At 50.9% G+C, this 20389-nt stretch overlaps 1 protein-coding gene across 3 annotated transcripts in view; it reads right to left on the reverse strand.

Moving 5' to 3' along the window:
- Positions 1-74: 74 nt before the first annotated feature.
- Positions 75-20389, reverse strand: part of Nploc4 (NPL4 homolog, ubiquitin recognition factor) — a 49020-nt gene continuing 28705 nt past the window's right edge. For all 3 annotated transcript variants that reach the window (XM_027955467.2, XM_027955466.2, XM_071603016.1), the window contains 5 exons: positions 8880-8951; positions 6031-6126; positions 4885-5001; positions 3634-3736; positions 75-2431 (listed from right to left, as the gene is read on the reverse strand). In XM_027955467.2, coding sequence (XP_027811268.1) covers positions 2274-2431; positions 3634-3736; positions 4885-5001; positions 6031-6126; positions 8880-8951 — 546 coding nt within the window. In that variant the 3' untranslated portion in view covers positions 75-2273. The remainder of the gene's footprint in view (positions 2432-3633; positions 3737-4884; positions 5002-6030; positions 6127-8879; positions 8952-20389) is intronic.

The raw sequence follows: 20389 nt of genomic DNA on the forward strand, positions 1-20389 counted from the left end.
TACCCAGATTAGACACCAGACAGGGCCTGTGGACAACTGTTCAGCGCACAGGAAGGACACGCTGGGAGCGGGCAGTCGCTTCAGGCGCTTTTTATTAGGTTCCACTGCAGGGCTGGGGTCAGGGTAATGCTAGTCCAAACCCAGGTGATGCACACCTGTGAGCCCAAAGCAGAGCACCTATGTCCCAGGAACAGACTGGCTGGGGGTGGGCTGGGTAGGCAGGACCGACCAGGGCCAAGAGGGGACCGAGGCACCCACTGTGTTCGCCTGGGAAGGTGTGTGCTCAGGCACCCCTCTGGAATGGGGTGCCTGTTGACATGAGGGAATGTCCACAGGAATGCAAGATGGGCAGGGGTCACTCCTGAGCAGGAGGTGGTGCCTGGGCCTCCCAGGCCTGTGCTCTCAGCAGGGCTCACCCCAAGCCAGCAGCATGAGCTTGACTCTCTTTGGACGATAAAATAAAGTGCATTATTGAACAGAGTAACTCAAAACCATAAGCAGCGATATCACAACACTTTCTTTAGCTAAAAGACAAAAAGAAAACATGGATTGCATGGATGCCAGAACTGCAGAGTGAGAAAAACTATTGGTTGAGAAATGGAAATTAGCTTGGTGGATAAAGACGAGAGCAAGTGGAGAGGAACACAGGTGTTGGGGCAGTGAGTCTCCACAAGTCTGTGCTGTCCAGTACCTGCCCAGGCAGGGCAACAGCACTGGTGTGAATGGCCCTGGAGACAGGTAAGCAGCCAGCCAGGCCATTTGGCTCACAGCTGACCTCAGGGACCAGGTAAGACAGGGAAGGCAAAGCCCCAGCCAAGACAGCTCCTAGCAGGCAGACCAGATGACCCTCCACACCTCCATAATGTGTGGCAGATGGGGGGAGACTGCTTGCTTTACAGTCCTGCTGCAGCCAGGCCAACCTAATGGGCTTGTGGCTCCAGGATCAGAAGAAACCTGGGCCTTCCAGCGGGGATGCCATGCCAGGTACACCTGAGGGTTCTGGCCACAGCCCTGCCATGAGAGAGCCCAGCAGGCAAGCATTCTGTCTACATGGCCAAGGATGGGGAGGGCTGTGGGTGCATCTCTCTAGGCGACAGACACACAAGCCTCCAGGAAGTCTGGCTGGGCCGGCCTTTCCCTGGGTGCAGCACAGCTAATTTGGCTCTTGTTAAGGCAAAGAGGCATCAAGACGCCCTCGGCTCGCCTGGGGTAGGCCTGTGCCCCAGTCCTATTGTGGAGGACACTTAGAGACCATTAGGACTCTTATGGATTGCCTGGTCCTCACACTGTGTGCATGCTATCAACTTTCCAGGCTCCACAGAGGTCCTGTTTCAATGGCCAAAGCACTATTCCAGACCAAGGCCTGGCAAGGCTATGGGTAGAGGAATGGTGCTGTGGGTAGAGGAATGGTGCTGTGGGAGGAAATCGGGGCCCTGGTGTTCACCCATCCAGGCTATCTAGAGGGACTGCCCACCAGGCAAGGGCCACCACTCTGCTCCTGCTCAGCTGCCCATATCGCCAGCTGCCACAGCTGTGTGACTTGGTAGAAAAGTCTCAGGCACTGAGGTTTGCTTCATAGGAGGACTGACAGTGGGACCCGTCCACTACCACCTGAACTCCCAGGAGGGGCTGCGCTTAAGGAGGGGAAGAAGTGGAAACTAGTCTCTCTCATATCCCTGTTGTGCAGTTTTATCTTAAAAACAATAAATAAAAGTCTTCTGGGAAGGAACTGCTGAAAACTGTTATTGCAACCAGCACAGACTCTAAACTTCCGCCTGGTACAAGATGAGAAAGCGCACTAGCCTGCAGGCTGAGCAGGAGGCTGTGGCCGGCACAGGCAGGACCTCTGCTCCAGAGCAACAGAACAGAGGTAGCCAGGCACTCCCCCCCCCAAAAAAAAAAAAAAAAAAATCAAGCGGGGGACAGAACAGAAAGCATCGAAGAGGAAGGAAAAGAAAGCAACCCTCCCTGCACCACCAATTTCAAGTGATTATTTGGAGGTGCCCAATCCTTCCACGGCGGGGGACTGTTGACTGGGTGAGGCGTGCGTGGTGTTCTCAGGCAGGGACACTGTTTCCAGTCGGCTTTTACTCAGCCCCAGCACATTAGCTGAGCTCCCTCTCTGGGATTGGTGCCAAGAAGCTTCCCTGGGTGCCAGGGTGGCGGGCCCCACCCCTCAGGGCTGCCAGCTCTGAGCCTTGCGGGGCACACCTTGAGCTCCTGGCTTTGGAGGGCTGGGCTGGCCCAGTCCCACCCAGCAGAGGGCCGGAGCCCTAGGTCCTGGGGAGGCTGCACATCTCGCAGTGGCCAGTTCCTGGCTGGTTCATGAAGGTGCAGTGCTGACAGGCCCACATGGCAGAGGTGGCGGCATGTGCAGAACCTCCGACGGCACCATACTCATGGAGGCCCGGGAGCTGCACACCAACGGTGCCTGTAGGTGGGAAGAGAAGCAAGCACTCAGCACTTCTGCAGAATGGGTACTCTGCCTGGCCTGAGCTCTATACTGTGGGCAGGGTAGTTTGAACACGCCTACTCCTTGCACCAAGGCTGCCATCCCGCAACTGTGGTGCACACAGCCAGCAAACACCTGCCCTTCTCTGCCACCTGTGGGTATGGTTTCTTTCTGTTGCTGAAAAGCACTCCTCTGTGAGGACCATCATGCCCACTGTAGACATCTGGGTGGTGTCCAGTTCTGAGTTGTTAGGACGAAGCTACCATGAGCATCCTGCTCTCCTATGGACCTGTTTTCACCTTTCCTGGCAAAAGCCTAGCCGAGGAAAGGCAGGTCAAGGTGAATGCATGTTGGGCTTCCCAGGACTTGCACCTGGATCTACTTCTTTTTTGGGGGGAAGGGTACGGGGGAGTGAACCCAGAGACACTGAACACATCTCCCCAGTCCTTTTTATTTATTTTTTAATAACTTTTAAAAATATATTTTTAGTTGTATGTAGACACAATATCTTTATTTTTATGTGGTGCTGAGGATCAAATCAGTGCCTCACGTCTGCTAGGCAAGTGCTCTACCACTGAGCCACAACCCCAGCCCTTTCTTTTATTTTTTAAGACAGAGTCTCACTAAGTTGCTGAGACTGTCCCAGAACTTGAAATCCTCCTACTGACCTCCCAAGTTGCTGGGATCACACTGTGTGCCCCTGAGGCCGCCTGGTGTCTCATGTTTTGTGAAGCTCTTGTGAATGTACACTATCATTCTATTACCAGTCCTAGACACAGGACTGGACAATCGCATACTCAACTTTTTAGGAGAGTGAGTACTGAACACAAGGAGCTCTAGGGCATAAGCTGCTCCAGGTAATGAATCTAGACCCTGTCACCTGCTGCTGTGTGAGTTGGGTTTCTTTTTATACCATCGAAGTATAAGGGGTAGTGCCAAGTGTCCCATAAGGATAGCAAGGACATGTTAGATGTTCAGACAGATCTTTTCCAAATGGAGGCTCCTGGGACACCTACAGCTGGATGCATCTGCTATACACACCTGGGGTCTGACCTGGACAACATTATGTTATTACATCAATGAACACAGCCATGTGTCTGTCCCTTTACTTATACCACAACCCCCAGTGTGCACCCAGGGCCACGAGCCCAGGGCATAAGGGTAGAGCGTAGGACACTTACTGCAAAGTTGCTCAATAGTGGCCCACTGCTCGGACTTCTTCCACGTCTGTGCCAGCTCCTCATTCCTGGTCCTCACCGCCTCCAGCAGAAGGCTGATGCTGTCCTGCAAAAAGCCAAAGGAAGGTCCACCTTGCTCTGCAATGGGGTCACACTCTCGCTAACAGGTTTCTCTAACATAAACAACAACATTTCAGAGGGAATTTTTAAAAATCACATACACGATCACTATGAAACAGACTGCTGCTCAGGTCTATAAATCCATGTGCTAAAGTAAGCTAGAACTCACGTCTTCCCAAAGCGCCCCTTGGGGCTCCTGTGCTCCCTCGGCCATGGGCTGACAGCCCAGATGACAGAAACTCCTGTCCCTGGTCCTAGACTGGGACCAGTCCTCCTCTCTTCTCCATCTGTCTGGAAACTGCGTGCTATATCCTAGGTTTCCAGGGTCAGCGCACAGAGAGTTAAAGTAGCTGCTGTGGTGAGAGGTTGGTAAAGCCTTTAAGGGCTCTCAGTACCTCCAGAGTCAACTTCAAAACAGTTTACAAGCAGGGTGGCCCAATACAGAGGGAGCCTCAACTGTCACCCCTGATCTCGGATGGAAGGGCTAACCCTGAGAGAAGAGGTACAGTGGGATTCTGAGAGGGGATGGGACAGTGGGAAGACACACAAGATAAATGGGGCAGCATGCAACAACAGCTAAGGCTGACCGCCAAAGACAAGCCCTGGGAGGGAGAGCGCTGCTGTCACGGTGGGGAAGGTGCCAAGTCAGTGCTACTGAGCTCAGAAAGATTCCTCCCTCCTTCCTTGTGTTCCTGGGGGTCTCAGGCAGAGAAGAAAAGGTCACAGGAGGCCAAAATGTGTGGCACATACTGAGGCCTCTGGCAGGACTTGCTGCCCACCCCTTCGGGAGCACTGTTGTCTGCTCAACATCTATCTCCTCTTTGGCAGGGCTTGGGAGCTGTCCAGCCTTCTGGGCCAAGGCAACAAGCTGGCGTTGACCCAGGAGGCAGGGAGGGATCCGTAACGAGCAGGCTGAGATTCTAAAGCTATGGGACTGAGGGCTGCCTCAACCATGGTACCCCCCAGGAACGTAGGCCAGAGGACAGAACATATTCACCTTGCTCTCCAAGTGGTCACAGCCAACAAAATTCCCAGGGGGAGATGACCCTGCACATCAAGCTTTGCCCCAAATCCCCCACTCTCTGGCTTGAGGAAGGAAAGCGGGACGAGGGACGTCTCTTGAGTAAGCCCTACCTGTAGAGGCATGACTTCATTGGTGACCAGAAACAGCAGCAGGTGGAAATCCGAGATGGTGTCCAAGAACACAGATGAAGTATTCTGGGACAAATAGGTGGCCAGACTGTGGAAGTCCTAGACCGAGAGTGATGGAGAGAAGGGAAGATGCAGGGATCTCATGACAGTCCTCACAGCCAGAGCTGGGAGGAACCAGCCCCACCCCCTACTCCCCACCCCCGCACACGCTGAGACATCCCACATCTCTTCCAGAACTACTGAGAGGGCACAAAGGGACACAGACAGCTGCAGGTGAGCACCTGACCCTCCTGCCCAGGGGAAGCTCTTGGCACACCTGACTGTCCGTGGTGTGAGGAGGTATGTAGACTGTCCAAGAAAGGACACACAGATGGACAGATGGAATGCATCCCTCTACCTCAGGGTGAAAGAGGGCTGAGGGAAGGCCCACTAGGGTAGGCAGGAGACCATATGGCCCTTTGTGTCTGGCGGCACCCCTAAGCTGGACCAGCAGAGTAAGGAAGAGAAATGAGGAGGGCAGCAGGACAGAGAATGGGAGCCTGAGAAGACAGCCCGGAAAGCAGCTCTGCGCCCTGACATGCATCCCATGTCCGTTCCTGGGGCAGATGGACAATAAGCAACCACAGTATCAGAAGCAGCTTTGCCAAAGAAGCCACCTTAAAAGAAAACCTTGGTACAGATACTCCCCTGTGCAAGAACAACTGTGAGTACTCAAGACTGTGCAGGTGGCGGGAGCAGAGGGCCAGCATAACACAAGCAACATGCCAGACCCCGGTGCGACCCACCCAGCCCTGACGGAGCCTGAGGAATGTGTCGGGGCTGGGGGCAGACAGATCAGCAGAGAAGCAGACCACTTCCACTATTTGGCTCTGTAACCCACAAACCAGAGGAAGCCGTTAGCAGAGAACACAAAGTGACAAGACTGAGAAGGTGTTCCTGGCAAGTCCGTAGACCCAGGATTCAAGGCTAACTAGCCCCTTGCTAGAGCGAGCGCCCTGACCTCTGTGCCCTCCACAGGGCCTGATACAGGACACAGGAAGAAGCTGCAAGCACAGCACACTCCAGGAAAGCAAGACTGTCACTGGACAAACAGGTCACTAAATGCAGCTTCTGAGACAATGAGCTTACCTGTGTCTCACCCAGCACATCCCGGTTTTCAATAGGAAATGGATTTTGTGAAATAGAAAAAGTGTAAACTGGATCCTTGGGGAAGGTTGTTGTGATCTAATGAACAAAAACACAAACTGTGATGAACTGTGCTAAAGATGGTGCGAACCTCCAACCAGTCCCAGCCCTCAGCACGTCCCACACACTGCTCCCCAGAGTCCTGCAAGCTTCGTACTGAGGGAAAGTTCACTGTTGGCATCAGTGTTTCTTGGGAAATCTGAAAACTGGCACTGGGGAATCAAGAGAAGCATATGTTCTTAAAGTGCACACATCTGGGCAGTGCCTGTCTCTGCGGCACAGACACCTAACCGCTGCACCAAGACTGGTCAGACTCCTGCTTCTACGCGCGCTCTGCCCTGGTCCAGGGTAACAGGACTCAGCAGAGAGAGGGCAGAAGGCTGTCTCAGGAGTTGCAAACTTTACTTACCGGACCTGGAGGCTTGTGTTGGGTCAACCAGTGCTGGGCCTGAGAAAATGACCTCCTGATAACAGCCCACTGGGAAGCCAGCCTAAAGAGCCCATGGGCTTTCCAGGCAGGTGAGAATCACAGCCCCCCTCTCCCTTGGAGATGAGCTGGCTGGAGTGGAGAGCTTCCACTAAAGGTAAGCCAAGTCTTCCATTTGGTTCTGACATCCCTTAGGAATAGCAGAGGGCATCTGAATCAGTAGAAGCCAGGTATAGTGGTGACTGTGCAGAAGCTGAGGTGGACATAGGCATCACTCCCCCTAGCAAATGCCCTCCCTGGGAGAGCATCCAGTGTTGAGTAATAACCCTCCTCTGGCTGATGCAGTTCCCTCTGCATGTGACTCTAGCAGCACTGGGCCAACACCTTCCAGATCCAGGGTAGCTATTCTGGCTCCTGTAGGAGTACTTCTACAGAATAAAAACATTGCTCTCTTCTGTTTTCTGGCATCAGCAAAGGCAGGGAGCTGTTTCTGGTTTGGCTGTACCAGCATCCGCACTCTGGAAGGCAGGCTGAGCCACTGGTAGTGCCCTAACCCAAGCTGGCCGATCCTTGCAGACAAGCTTGTGCAGCAGGGGCCCAAGGCGCAGTGCTGGGCCACAGTGACACGTGCTCCTCTGGGAGGCAGAGATGAGGGGAGGAGCACTCAGCCCTAGCTGCAGTCAGCTCTAAGAGTGGGCAGTGTCCACGCTGCGAGACAATAGCCTGGACCACTCGGGTCCCTCCTTTTGGGAAGGCAGCAGCAAGAGTGGAGAGGGACTGAAGAGCACCCGCCACTGAATAAACTAGTACATCAAGAGAGGCTAGGTGCCAGCCTTGTGAGTGGCCCTTGCACAGTGACAGGACCAAAGTCTACTCAGCCCTGTGTGACCATCCTACATCCCACCCTGTCCTGTGCTAAAGCCCTCTCCCTTCCCAGACCGTTGTGGGGTCATCAATTGGACAATGTCTGATACCTGCACAGAGGCCCAGAAAGTGCTGGCTCTCACTTTCCCTGCCTGCAACAGCTGCCCCTCCCTTGGGTTCAAGAACAGCATCCAGGGCCTACGGACCTGCCCAGGAGCCACATGTACTTTTATGGGCACCAGTTCTCAAGGGATTCCAAGTCTCACTTCCCCAGGGACAGAGGACTTAGAGGTCACAGGGCAGCATGCTCCACAGCAACTAAGCAGTGCTAGAAGAGAACACACTGGCAAGTCTTTAACTTCCTATGTGAAAGGAAAGCAGGGTGGAGAGGTGTGGCAAGGGAGAAAGCCTTAGGAAGAAGTACTAAATCATGCCGACTCCTCCTAACGGTATGTGCCATCAATCTGTTTTCATCTTAATTATACCCCAGGTAGTCTAAAAAACAGATGCCTTTATGGCCTGAGTAATAAATATGTTCTCGAGAGCTGTCAATGGAATGGAGCATCGATGGGTTTGGCTCAGGGGACCCTCTGCTTCAAATGCAATGATGTTTTACTGCCTGACTCACATGCCCATCCCAAATCCAATGCAGCCCGCACAGATCCTGGTACGGCAGCAGCATAGCCCCCCCACACCATACCCCCAGACAGAGCTCTGGCAGGCAGCCAGGTGCTCAAACATGGGCTTTGTTCTGTGGCACTTGCTGCCCTGTGGCTGATGGCATGGCCATCTGTGACCACGTGATGCCTCCAGAGAGGAGGAGGGGTTCTGGGAAGATGCAGTAGAGCCAGCCTCCCTTGGCTTCTGCAATTCCTCCCAGGAAACCATTATGACCCTCTCCGCTCAAGAACATTCAGTCACAGGTGTTCTTAAAACCAGTTTGGAGGGGCTGGGGTCATGGCTCAGTGGCGGAGCGCTTGCACTGGGTTCAATTCTCAGCACGACATGTAAACAAATAAATAAATAAAGGTCCATCAATAACTAATAAAAATTAAGATAAAAACAAAAAAGGCTTGGAAAGATCAGCCCCCAGGGCACTGCGCCTATGGCAGTGTGCTCCCACCAGGGCAGCACCTGCACATGCTACAGAGCAGGCAACCACCAGCCATGCATCATCTGTGGCGATACTGCTCAGAGACTTCTAGGACTAGGCCTTTTAGTGGGCCCTGGGCCTGGGGTAGGAGGTGGGGGGTTGGAGGTCCTTTGAACTATGGTACCCAGAAAGTTAACTAGGTTGTTTTCAAGGACATAAAAACCTGAAACAACAACAAAAAAAGTCCTTAAAATTGCGAATGTCCAAGGAACCCTTGGGGCTTAAGGATAGAACAGACATCCCCAGCACTACAGGGCACAGCGTGTGGCTGGGCCCTCCCCTCCCCCAGAGTCCTGACCTCCTGGGCGCCAGCAGGGTCACTGTGCAGGACCAGTGGGGAGGACTTACGTCTATGATCAGATACTCCACAGGCAGGGGGCGGGCCAGCTGGGTGATCTCGTTGCCAAACTTGTCGATGTCCTGCAATAGTCAAAGGTGCGTGGCTACTGAGTGAAGGTGACAGCGACAGTGCTCCTTCAAAAACATCACTTACCTTTTAAACCACCTGACTCTTGCTGAAGTGCATGAAAAGCAGATGGCAAACAGTCATGCCGTGGCTGCCACTGCTCCTGGCACTGAGATAGAGTGCTCTTATGCCAGGACCTGAGGTCAGCTATGCTTCTGGCCATAGGCACCTCCACAGGAAAGCACGTGACCCACTCCCTCTGCAGGGCTCAGCCTAGCACCAGGCCCAGCTGAGAGATGGTGGCAGCAGGCTGACCTGTGCATTCCACCCTCTAAACCACACAGTCACACAATCTGAAGGCCAACCCAAAATTTTCACTCATGCCTCTGAAAACCAGAATCTGTGGAAACTGAGTACCCACACGTTAATAAAACATAGGCATGCACAAATGAGTACACATACACAGAATATGCAGATGTGGAAGACCCCCTCCACCTACCTGTCAAAGTAGGCGTTTTGCTTTTGTCAGATGAGCGGGACATAAAGTTTAATTATGGGGAAAAATGGCCAGCATATGTTCATTAATCATAAGATGACAACTAGATATGATTTATGTCAGACATGCTGAGCTCCAACAGAGCTCTCCAAGTACATTCCCCATGCTTTCTATTATAGATTTTGTAAGAGGATCATATTTTCATTCTAAATCATCACTTAATGTTATGCAAATCACTCGTTGAGCCATATATAAATTATACATCCATAATTTTCAATTGCAGGTTTTACATAAAAGTCTACATCTATGGAGGCTCTCAGACATGAACTGGTTGCCAAGGTGCATCCTCAAGTGGTGATACGTCCCCAAGGTATGCTCTGAAGTCACTACTAGCACATCTGCACGTTCTGGGGACATGGAGAACTGTGCTGTCTTTAGACAATCATCACAAGCTGTTCTTCAGTCAAACCAAGCCCATCTTCCTAACAGGATGTCACTGCCCAAATGACCCCGTTCCTTGTTTGCCACTGAAGGACTTGCCCTTCCCCTCCAGAGCAAGGGGCCAAACACTTCTAACCAGTCCGTTACTGAGGAAGCATTAGCCCAACTCCATTCCACACTTTGAGTAGGCTGTTCCCTACCCTGACAAATGCCACCTTCCTGCAAACACGGGCTGTGTTCTGCGAGTCCCTTGAAGCTGAAGCAACTGTGCACCCACCAACCTGGGGAAGGACCCCTTGCCCCTCCCCACATGGCAGCTGTGCAGTTGAGGCAGCCTACTGCTATGACAGGCCCCAAAAGTGTGGGCCTGAGGAGCGGGATCCTATGCCCATGCAGAGGCAGGAATCAAGTCCAATCAAACTAAATTTCGATTTCCAAAAATACATGCTTGCCTCTACAAGAAATAATCTGAACAACTCACACATAATTAGTCCATTTGGAATTCATCTTCAAATCTAATTAAACGATAATATGCAGAAACATTTTTGCAGCACCTGTTCACTTGAATCTCCCCTCTAGGGAATGCTCTTGTTAAATGCCCTCTCTTTTTTGTGTGTCATGCTGATTCTCGTTCAAATTTAACTACCCAACTGTACCTTTTTTCCTCTAAGAAAATAAAGGTACTGTATCTATCTCCCTTTCTTCCCTGGGGAAAAACAGGTAACTTCTATCTTCCCCAAGTCTTCACTCAAATGTTTCTTCCAGACAATCACTAGCCCTACACACCACTCTTGATGGCAATTACTTTTTATGGCGTTAGCAAATGTCAGGAAACATATGAGGAGGAAGCCATTTTGATTCTGAGTCTAGCAGCTGCCAAAGTGTCAGTAGTTCCGATTCCACCTGGAGCAAGACATGAGGCAAGTCAGAAATCGTGGCTCCTTGCTGCTTCACCACCAGCCTCACACCATGTCTGGAAGCAGGACTGTGTGAGCCCAAGGCACCTGGGCTTTGTGGGCCTCCCCTTAGAGAATATGGCAAAGCCCCCAGTGTGAGGCTTCTCTGCTAAAAACAAGGCAGAAGGGGACAAGTGGAATCAGCCCTTGACCTGGAAGTTCTCAGCACAGGTGTCAGAGTCAGAGCTCAGTGTAGTCCATGAGCGTCCACAGGACACCTGTCAGAGTCACACGGAAACAACAGCTGGAGTTTCTCAGGCACTCACCATGCCTGCTCCAGTCTGGATGCCATGTGCATAGGCCCACCTGGCCCTCACAACTGCAGGCATCACAGGCACGGCCACTGTGCCTAGCAAATCCTGAGGAGCGAGGGGCTAGTCATACCCAAGACCTGGCAGCCAGCAGAGCAAGAGGAAAGCTACAGAGCAAGTTCATTCACACTGATAGCCAGGCCTCTCAGCCACACCCCTCTCGGTTCCTCACCCAACTCTGGTGCTTTAAGGGCAGGCACACTCAGACCTGACTCCTGCCCATGTGGATCTGAAGCCTCAGGCTCTAGCACTAACAGCACTCATGCCACTTCCAATGGCATGGAGGGGGAAAGAAAGAAGAGATATCAGGGACCACAAAAGCCTCCTCCTAGACCACAACTACACCACTGTCAAAACCTAGGGAGACTTGGGTGCTATGGTCCAGGATTAGGTGCACAAATATCTGGAGATATGGAAAACTAGACTCCCCCCTTGCAACAAACAACATAAGTGGTCTTGAAATAAAATTAAACCATAGCAGAACTAAAAGAATACATGAATAAAGACAGAACTTTAAGTGACAAATTACTTTGGATGTATGACAACACAGCAGAGGTGTTCTGTTTTTTTTTTTTAATATTTATTTAGTTGTACATAAACACACAGAGCTATAGCCCCAGCTCCTGTTTTTTCTTTCTTTCTTTTTTTTTTTTTTAATTAACTTACGGTGCTGAGGATTGGACCCAGGGGTGCTCTACCACCAAGCCACATTCCCAGCTATTATTATTTATTTATTTATTTCTAAATTTTGAGACACAGTCTCACTAAGTTGCCTAGACCGGCCATGAATTTGTGATCCTCCTGTATCAGTCTCTCAAGCAACTGGGATTACTACCCAGTTCCAAGGCCAAAATGATGTTGAAAAGATTAAGGTATTTTTGAAGTCAAACAATATTTCAGCTCCTCTAAATATAAAATATGAAGAACATAAAAACCTGGCATGTGTTTGTGACATATGACAAACAGTCAATACACAGAGACCTCACAAATTAATGCAAAAAATGATGAATCATCTTATAAGTACCTAGCACAGGAAGAGGAGGCTCACAATGAAGACAGCTGGCGAACCCTGGACTCCCTGAGAGTAAGCCAGCAGAGACTACAAGCTAACGTGCAAGTCCTTGCCTGACAGGCAGCCCGGCCAGAACAGGTAAAGCGCTATCTTCCTGAAGGAAATCTCAAAGAGAATGTACAGAACCGTTTTAATAAATGGTGGCATCTGACAAAGTAACATCAGCTCCAGGAATTTGTCCCAAGAAGTTAGGAGCACATACAAATAACAAGTTTAGGACAGTTCATCAGACACTGTTCCCAGCAGATGCTACATCAACCTGCATCCTGCTGAGAACAAGCTGCCAGCCTGAGGACATCCCCTTTCATAGAAAGAACAATGTCCTCCCACAACACATGGAACTTCAGCACAGCGTGGTCCTTGCCCAAGCTGCTGGTCAGCACAGCTTTCAGGGCTCCTGACCTTGGCACTTTCCCCTCCTACTGGGAAATCACCTTTGGCCTCTCTGTGGCTGGCCCTTGCTGGACAGCATTCTCAGGGGTGCCTGACATGCTGTCTCCTTCACCTCAAAGATTCCAGCCTTTGATCTGGACATTTTATGAAGACAGCCATGAGATGGGCATCACTGACCCACATCTCTTGCCTAAGCTTCCAGGTCTCAGTGACAATTGCCCATGGAATACCACCCTGTCACTGATGCTGTCACTTGGACTCACCTTCCTCCCACAGACCCAGTTCTGTGCTCTGTGGGCACCACAATCCACCTGTTCACTCAGAGACGCTCACCAGAATACTCCTGCACCCCTGCCGACCTCTGCATCCCTGAAGGTCACAGGAACAAGGGAGCAGGAGCCTTTCCATCATGACCCAACTCCACCTTGCATCCAGAAGACGTCAGCACCTGTCCAGTGCATCGTCTAACTGGATGTGGGTTCCACCCATCCCACCCCTCTAACCTCCTACCCCTCCTGACTCAGGCCACAGCATTGATGCCTGAACGATCACCACCTCCTTCAGACCACTCCTTCACATTACATCCAGAAGGAATGCTCCAGAACCCACCCCCCCGCCCTCTTTCCCCAGCTTCCTTGCCTGCCGTGCCCACTACCACCTGTACTCTGACTTGACTGGCACACATTCTGTCCGCTAGAAGCCTGGCTCATGTGGAACCTAGGCCACAAACACAGGGGTAGGCAGCAAGTGATGGCCACCTGAGGGCAGGAGAGGGGTGCTCCAGGCCGTCTTCTGGGGCTCCAACCCTTACTTTTCATAACAAGCTGATGTAAACAGAAGTGTTCCTCATGTTCACTTTCAAGACTGGCACTGCCTGATGCACTTGAGTCTGAATCCAAGACCACATGTCTTCTGCTGCCAGCTCCTCCCTCCACCTCGATGCTCCATGGGCAGGTTCTTGGTCTACGAGCCTCTATCTGAGGCTCACTCTCACCACCCGTGAGCCAGCAGAACCTCCAAGCATCCTGCACCATACCCTCTTCCACCAACTCCCAGCCCACACCTGCCTCCTCTCCTACCCCCACCTGTCCACACGTGCTCCAGAGCTTGTGAGTAGTGCCATTCTGCACACTCCTTCCTCTCTATATCTACTCGCCCCTCTCTCTGGGACCAAGAGCATCAGTAATGGACACAAAAAACCCCAAGCAGGAAAGCTGGATCCCATTCGCCACTGATGCTATGTGCTGTTCCACCTTGCTTAATTTTACTTTGTGCCAACAGAGCAAGCCCCAACCTGCCTCTGACCTAGCTCAGAGCTACAACAGTACAGCCCTTTTCCCAACTCCTCCGTCTTCCTGGCTAATGGTCCCCACTCTCCCTTCCCATACAGCTAGCTCCCCTCCCCCTTCTCTGCAGCCCACCCTACCTTCACTTTCTCTGACAACCACAATGGCACCACTGGCCTTGAGCACCAACTCAGCAGCCTGCCTCCAAGTGCACAGCTTTGGTGGCCCCCTCTCCTGAGCAATACACTCAGCAGCTGCAAACCACTAAAGCCACCTGAGGGCAGGCTGTCTTCCAGCTGCGTGTCCCAAACACCTCAGAGCCCTCCTGTCTCTGTTCCGGCTCAACCTGCACACTCAGCCTCAGGAGGTCCTACCCAGCCTCTAGATCTACCCAGACTTGAATCATGCCCCACCTGCATGCACTACTAGAAGCCTGGCCTGCCTTCTGTCACTACTGCTGCCACGCCTTGTCTCCTGGAAGGACCTTTTGTAGTCCAGGCCTGGGTGCTGTGTCCTGCCCATCCCACTCACAGTGGCTCGTGATGTTACATGCACCCCTTCCCCCGCATTTGTACCAGCAACATCAGCTCCTCGCTCATACTCTGCTCGCTGGGAACGGGCTGCCGCCTGTCTGGAATGATAGTCCTGACCTACAAGGCTGATTCAACTGATACTTTCTCCACTCTACTGAACTCCACCCTGATCGCACTCCTGACCTGTCAGCCTACCCACTTCGGTTGAAGGCTGCTGCTCTCTGCTATAGCAGTTTTCCCAATGCCAGGAGCCCTGTCTATTCTCACTGGCTCTGAGGCTCCCCAAACAGTGCACAGTACTTCCTGGGTATTCCCTATTCACAGACCCAGGTGGTCTTCTGCAGTAATGCGTGTCTGTGCTACGGAGTGCTGTTGGTGACACAGGCCTGAGGGAGAGGCCAACCTTCACCATGGTCCATGGAGCTGAACAGCAGCAGACTAACACCCCAGCTCCAGGGAACTCTCTAGGGTGAGGGAAGGAAAGGAATCCAGTTCAGCTGCTCACAGTCAGCATTGACAGCCCCAGGGACAACATCTGCACCCAAGCAGGGGCTGTGCCTCTGAAGTCTCTCAGCTCACTGGGGGCCACAGTGAAGAGTGGCAACCTGGGGAAGACGCTGTGTGGATCTGCAAAGCTGCAGGCAGATCCTTGGGCTAGACACCACCCAGCTCTTGGGTCTGCCAGCTTATTTTCACCAAAGCCAGATTATTGCTTAAAGGAAAAGAAAATGGACATTTTTAAAAGAAGTCAACAAAATCACCATGTCACAACAGAACTGAAAGCCAGTCCCCTTTCAAGGGTGAATCATTGTCACTTGCTCTTGGATGGTTCCTGCAAGTTCACCAACAAGTGACCCCTGCCCTAGTGGCCTAGGGGCCTAAGGCACCTCTGCTCCAGACCTGGCAGGGGCAGGAAGGACATGGGAGATGGCCTCTTCTTGTCTCCACCATGCTCAGGGAAAGCCTCCCACGGAAATGATTGCAGGAAGGCAGAGTGTCCTCCCAGTGAAGCCAGCAGGACATGAGGCACTGCCCAAGCCACTAGTACAGATGCAGGTGGAGGGTACACGCTTACATCTCGAGGAGTCGGAACAAAGCTCCAGAGCCTGAGCCATTTCTTGTGTAGCATCTCCAGCACACACACACACACACACACACACACACACACACACCACAGTGCCTGGAAAGAACACTCCTGGAGCAGAGGCGCAGGAGGACCGCCAGACCCGCCACACCCTAGGTAGCTCCAGCTCTAAGACCACTGGAGACACGCAGGTGCCAACAGAGCAAGCCCCAAGGTGGAGGCAACAGCCCTATGTGGGCTCCTGTGCAGAGAACACAGGGGCCAGGTTGCCACACCACATGTGGTCTCCAGCCAACAGTTTTCGTGGGGGCAATTCTCCAGCGCCATGCCACCAGAGCTCCAGCACTGCCCTCAGGCTACTGCCTTCCACCAGGGATGGGCTGCTAACACGGCAAGGGGTGGCAGGATGGGTGTGCCTATAAAGTACCTTAAGACACTGGTCCTGGAAGCAGAGCAGCTGAGCATTCAAAAGGAAAAGATGAACCTTTGTGCATTACACCTGCAATTTTCGGATTAGGACATAATGCAAAATAAGAGGCACAGAATCAAGCTTTCCCTTAGTGAGCACCTACATGAAGCAGCAGGTTGTGTGGTCTAGGGGTCTAACAGCTCATCTTTACAGAGAAAGGCAGGAAACAGTCCAATACTTCATACCTGGTTGCATGTCTGGTCTAAAACTGGGGTGGGTTTTGTTTGCACTTGGCAAACAAACAGGAAAGAAGTCTAAGCCACACCAAGAAAACCAACCCCATACCAGCCTGGGGCCTGCATGAGGCCCTGCAGCCAAAGTCCTCAAGGTGGGTATGTGGAGCAATAACCCCCCCTCCTGATCTAAGGCCAGGTGTCCTGCCTAAAAGGACCATCTGCTGCAACCATCCAGCTCATGTGTCACCAGAGCAGCTGATATTACAGGCATATAACACACCTATGTGTGTACTTAGAGCTGGGATCTAAGAGTTTTTTTTTTTTTCCCCTAATTACAAAAAGAAATACTAAAAATAAAAAAAAATTTAAGAAAACGAAGAAGCAGGGTACAGTGACACACATCTGTAATCCCAGTGGCTCAGGAGGCTGAGACAGGAGGATTGTGAGTTCAAAGCCAGCCTCAGCAATGGTGAGACACTAAGCAACTCAGTGAGACCCTGTCTTTAAATAAAATACAAAATAGGGCTGGGGATGTGGTTCAGTGATCGAGTGCCCCTGAGTTCAATACCTGGTACAAAAAAAAAAAAAAAAAAGAAGAAGAAAGAAAAAACTAGTATGACTTTTTTTTTTTTAGTTGTAGATGACTACACAGTATCCTTATTTATTTTTATGTGGTGCAGAGGATCGAACCCAGTGCCTCACACATGCGAGGCAGGCGCTCTACCACTGAGCTAAATCCCCAGTCCTAGTATGACTTTTTAAAAGGCAAGGCAGAACATCTATCAAAACTCAGAAACCTCTAGGCAGGCACAGTGGCACACACCTGTAATCCCAACTACTCAGAAAGCTGAACCAGGAGGACTTCAAGTTCAAGGCCAGCCTCAATGACTTATTTGAGACTGCCTCAAGATAGAAAATGAAGGGCTGGGGCTAGGGCTCAATGGTAGAGTGCCTGCCTCGCAGGTGTGAGGCAATGGGTTCTATCCAGCACCATATAAAAAATAAATAAATGAAGATATTGTGGCCATCTACAACTAAAAAAATACTTTAAAAAAATAGAAAATGAAAATGACTGTGGATATAGTTCAGGGTTGGGTGACGCTGGGTTCAATCCTCAGTACTGCAAAAACAAAACAAAAATACAAAAATAAAAAACTCAAGAAGCCTAGTACCCAGGAATTCTGCTTTGAGTACATGTGCATCAGGGTGTGAGACTGGCCACTTAGTAACAATAACCAGAAATAATTCAAGTAGCCATCAATACTCCACTAATTAAATGCATTCTGAATTTACTAATAAATGTATTCATTTATCCTGCACAACTACACTTTTTTTTTCTTTTTCTTTTTAATTTAAGGACACAAGAAGAAATGAGAGACTGGGCTAAAAATATGTTCTACTTTTCTGCAGAGGAACAAGTGTCCATAATAAATGTGTGCAGCCAGTTTCCAATGACAAGAACTCCCATGGGGAGGAAAGGCAGCATGGAATACAGGGAAGCCGCAGCCTGAGTGTCAGAGCTGAGTGGCAGCAGCCCTCAGTCCTCAGGGAAAGCCATGTCTACATACAGCCTCGTGCACACCTATTTTCAAAGAGCACACATGGGGTGCTGCACCCCTAGGCCTTCAAAGTCCTCCTTCAGCATCAGCTCTGTGTCCCACCTCTCCTCTTCCTGTTTCAGTGGCTGCAGAGGACAGAGGGCAGAGGTGCACACAAATACCCCCACTTCCACCTGGTGTGACACCATGTAGAAAAGGGTGTGCACACATATATAAATCCCCACACATCTTCCAAAACAAGGAAAACTGGAGGCTGGTGTGTAGCTCAGCAGTACACCATTTGCTTAGCATGCAAGAGGCCCTGGGTACCACCATCCCCGGCACTGCAAAAAGAGAAAAAAAAAAAAAAAGGTTGGGGCTGGGGATGTGGCTCAAGCGGTAGCGCGCTCGCCTGGCATGCGTGCGGCCCAGGTTCAATCCTCAGCACCACATACAAAGAAAGATGTTGTGTCCGCCAATAACTAAAAAAATAAATATTAAAATTCTCTCTCTTTAAAAAAAAGGTAAAATGGGATTATACTCTACCGGTTCATTTTAACTCACACCAGGAGTTGCAGCCACATCTTAGGCCTCCAGTGCCGCACAGGACTCTGCTACGCATGCACTATGCACCAATGTCCCCTTGTTACTAAATGTTCAGCTGTATCCAGTTGGTGCAGGTCTCGCTTTCAACACACATTTTAAAGCCAACTGCAAAGTCCACTGGAGGACTAAAAGACTTACTTAAAAATGTCTACTTTTATAATTCATAATTCTCATTGCTCAGACTGATGTTCCCTGATGAATGAGTGTTCCAAACCGTAAAGGACTATAAAAAATTTGGGATTCCCTTTTTGTCTGCTCTCACGAGTGGGCAGATAAGCACTCTATGAAAGCAGCAGGGTGACTAAGAGAATACCACATTTCAAGACAAAAAGAGAGCTCAATTCTTAAGTGCAAGAAATACACAATGAGGGCTGGTGTAACTCTGGAGGACTGCATTTGCCTGGCTTCTCAGGAAGCTGAGGCAGGAGGATTGCAAGTTTGAGGTCAGTCTCAACAATGAAGTGAGACCCTGTTTCAAAATAAAAAACAGAAAGACTAGAGATGCAGCTCAGTGGTAAAGCACTGCTGGGTTCAATTCCCAATACTGGGGGTCGGGGAGCAGATTTCCAACCTGATGAAAAGGTATTAAAAAAAATAGCCCCAGACTCAAGTGGTAGTGCGTTCGCCTAGCATGCGTGAGGAATTGGGTTCGATTCTCAGCACCACTTAAAAAATAAAGATATTGCAACCACCTAAAACTAAAAAAAAAAAAAAAAAGCCCCAGAGCAAACTCAGTTAAAGGACAAAACCCTAAAAAGTAGTTCTTTGGGGCTGGGGATGTGGCTCAAGCGGTAGCGCGCTCACCTGGCATACACGGGGCGCTGGGTTCGATCCTCAACACCACATAAAAAAAAAAAGTAGTCTTTAAGATAAAAAGCTGGCAGCAACTGCTGTTGACACTGTGTGGGGAATCACAGGGACCAGGTAAGCCAAAGAGAAGAGACAGGGAGAAACAAGGCTGCAGCACATGAATGGCATGGCTGCACGCATAGAAACCTAGGGCTGCACCACCAAAGGCAAAGCTGCAAAGCAAAGCTGCCTGCCTCCCACCACCTGGGAAGGATCCGGAATGACAAGGATCAAAGCCTCCTCAGAGAGACCCTGTAGCCTCGGAGACACTGGAGAGCACCAGTGCAACATCTGAGAGGGTTGGAGGCAGAGAAGGCCCTGGGAGGCCCAGCGAGGCTTGGAGGAGGACGTCCCCTCTGGAGCTACCTGGAAGGCTGGCTCTGGAACACTGGGGTGAGGAGAATCAAGCCCCTGGAGTAGCAGAGTGGGGAAGCAGGGAGCCGGGTATGCAACACAGCCAGAGTCACTGTGATAAGACAGCATGGCACTGGTGCTGGGTTAGGAAAACTGGGCGACAAACAGGGTCTGGAACCCCGCCCGTGACTTGTGGAAATGATTGATGGCAGAGAGGCAGAGCATGCTCACAAAGGGATTTTCCTTCAACAGAAGGGACCTCAGACACGGCTAGGAACTAGAGAGAGGCACTGAAGGGGCTTTCCTTGTGAGCAGGGTTCCTCAAGGCAACAGCCCGCTCAGAGCCTGCGTGGAGACACAGCAGATGAGGAACCGCCACCAGGAGGGGCCGATGGCAATGAGACAGAAGCCCTCTCCCCACTCTTGGCGGCGGCCACCTCAGGAAATGCAGACATTGTGGCTGCTGCATAGGGCTATTGTGAAAAGGTCAAAGACACAGGGGTTTCAATCATGCCGCCATTCTCTGAGATGTCAGCAAAATCTTAGGGTGCACAGGGCAGGATGCTCACCATTTTGGCTTCATGAAGCAGGAGCCAAACCCAAACTTTCACTTTTTCTTTTTGGTACCAGGGATTAAACAAGGGTACTTAGCCATTGAACTACATTCTCAACTGTTTTTTTTTTTTTTTTTCCAATTCTTTATTTTTGAGACAGGGTCTCACTAAGTTGCTTAGGACCTCACTAAATTGCTGAGGCTTGCTTTGAACTTGCAATCCTCCTGCCTCCTGAGCCATTGGGATTACAAGTGTGCGCCTCTGTGCCCAGACAAACCTCAGGCTTCTAAAGGACAGACTGCACCTCCAACAGCCTCTTCAGGCCAAGGAGATA

This window comes from Marmota flaviventris, chromosome 17, assembly GCF_047511675.1.
Source record: "Marmota flaviventris isolate mMarFla1 chromosome 17, mMarFla1.hap1, whole genome shotgun sequence".
Classification (NCBI taxonomy): Eukaryota; Metazoa; Chordata; class Mammalia; order Rodentia; family Sciuridae; genus Marmota; species Marmota flaviventris.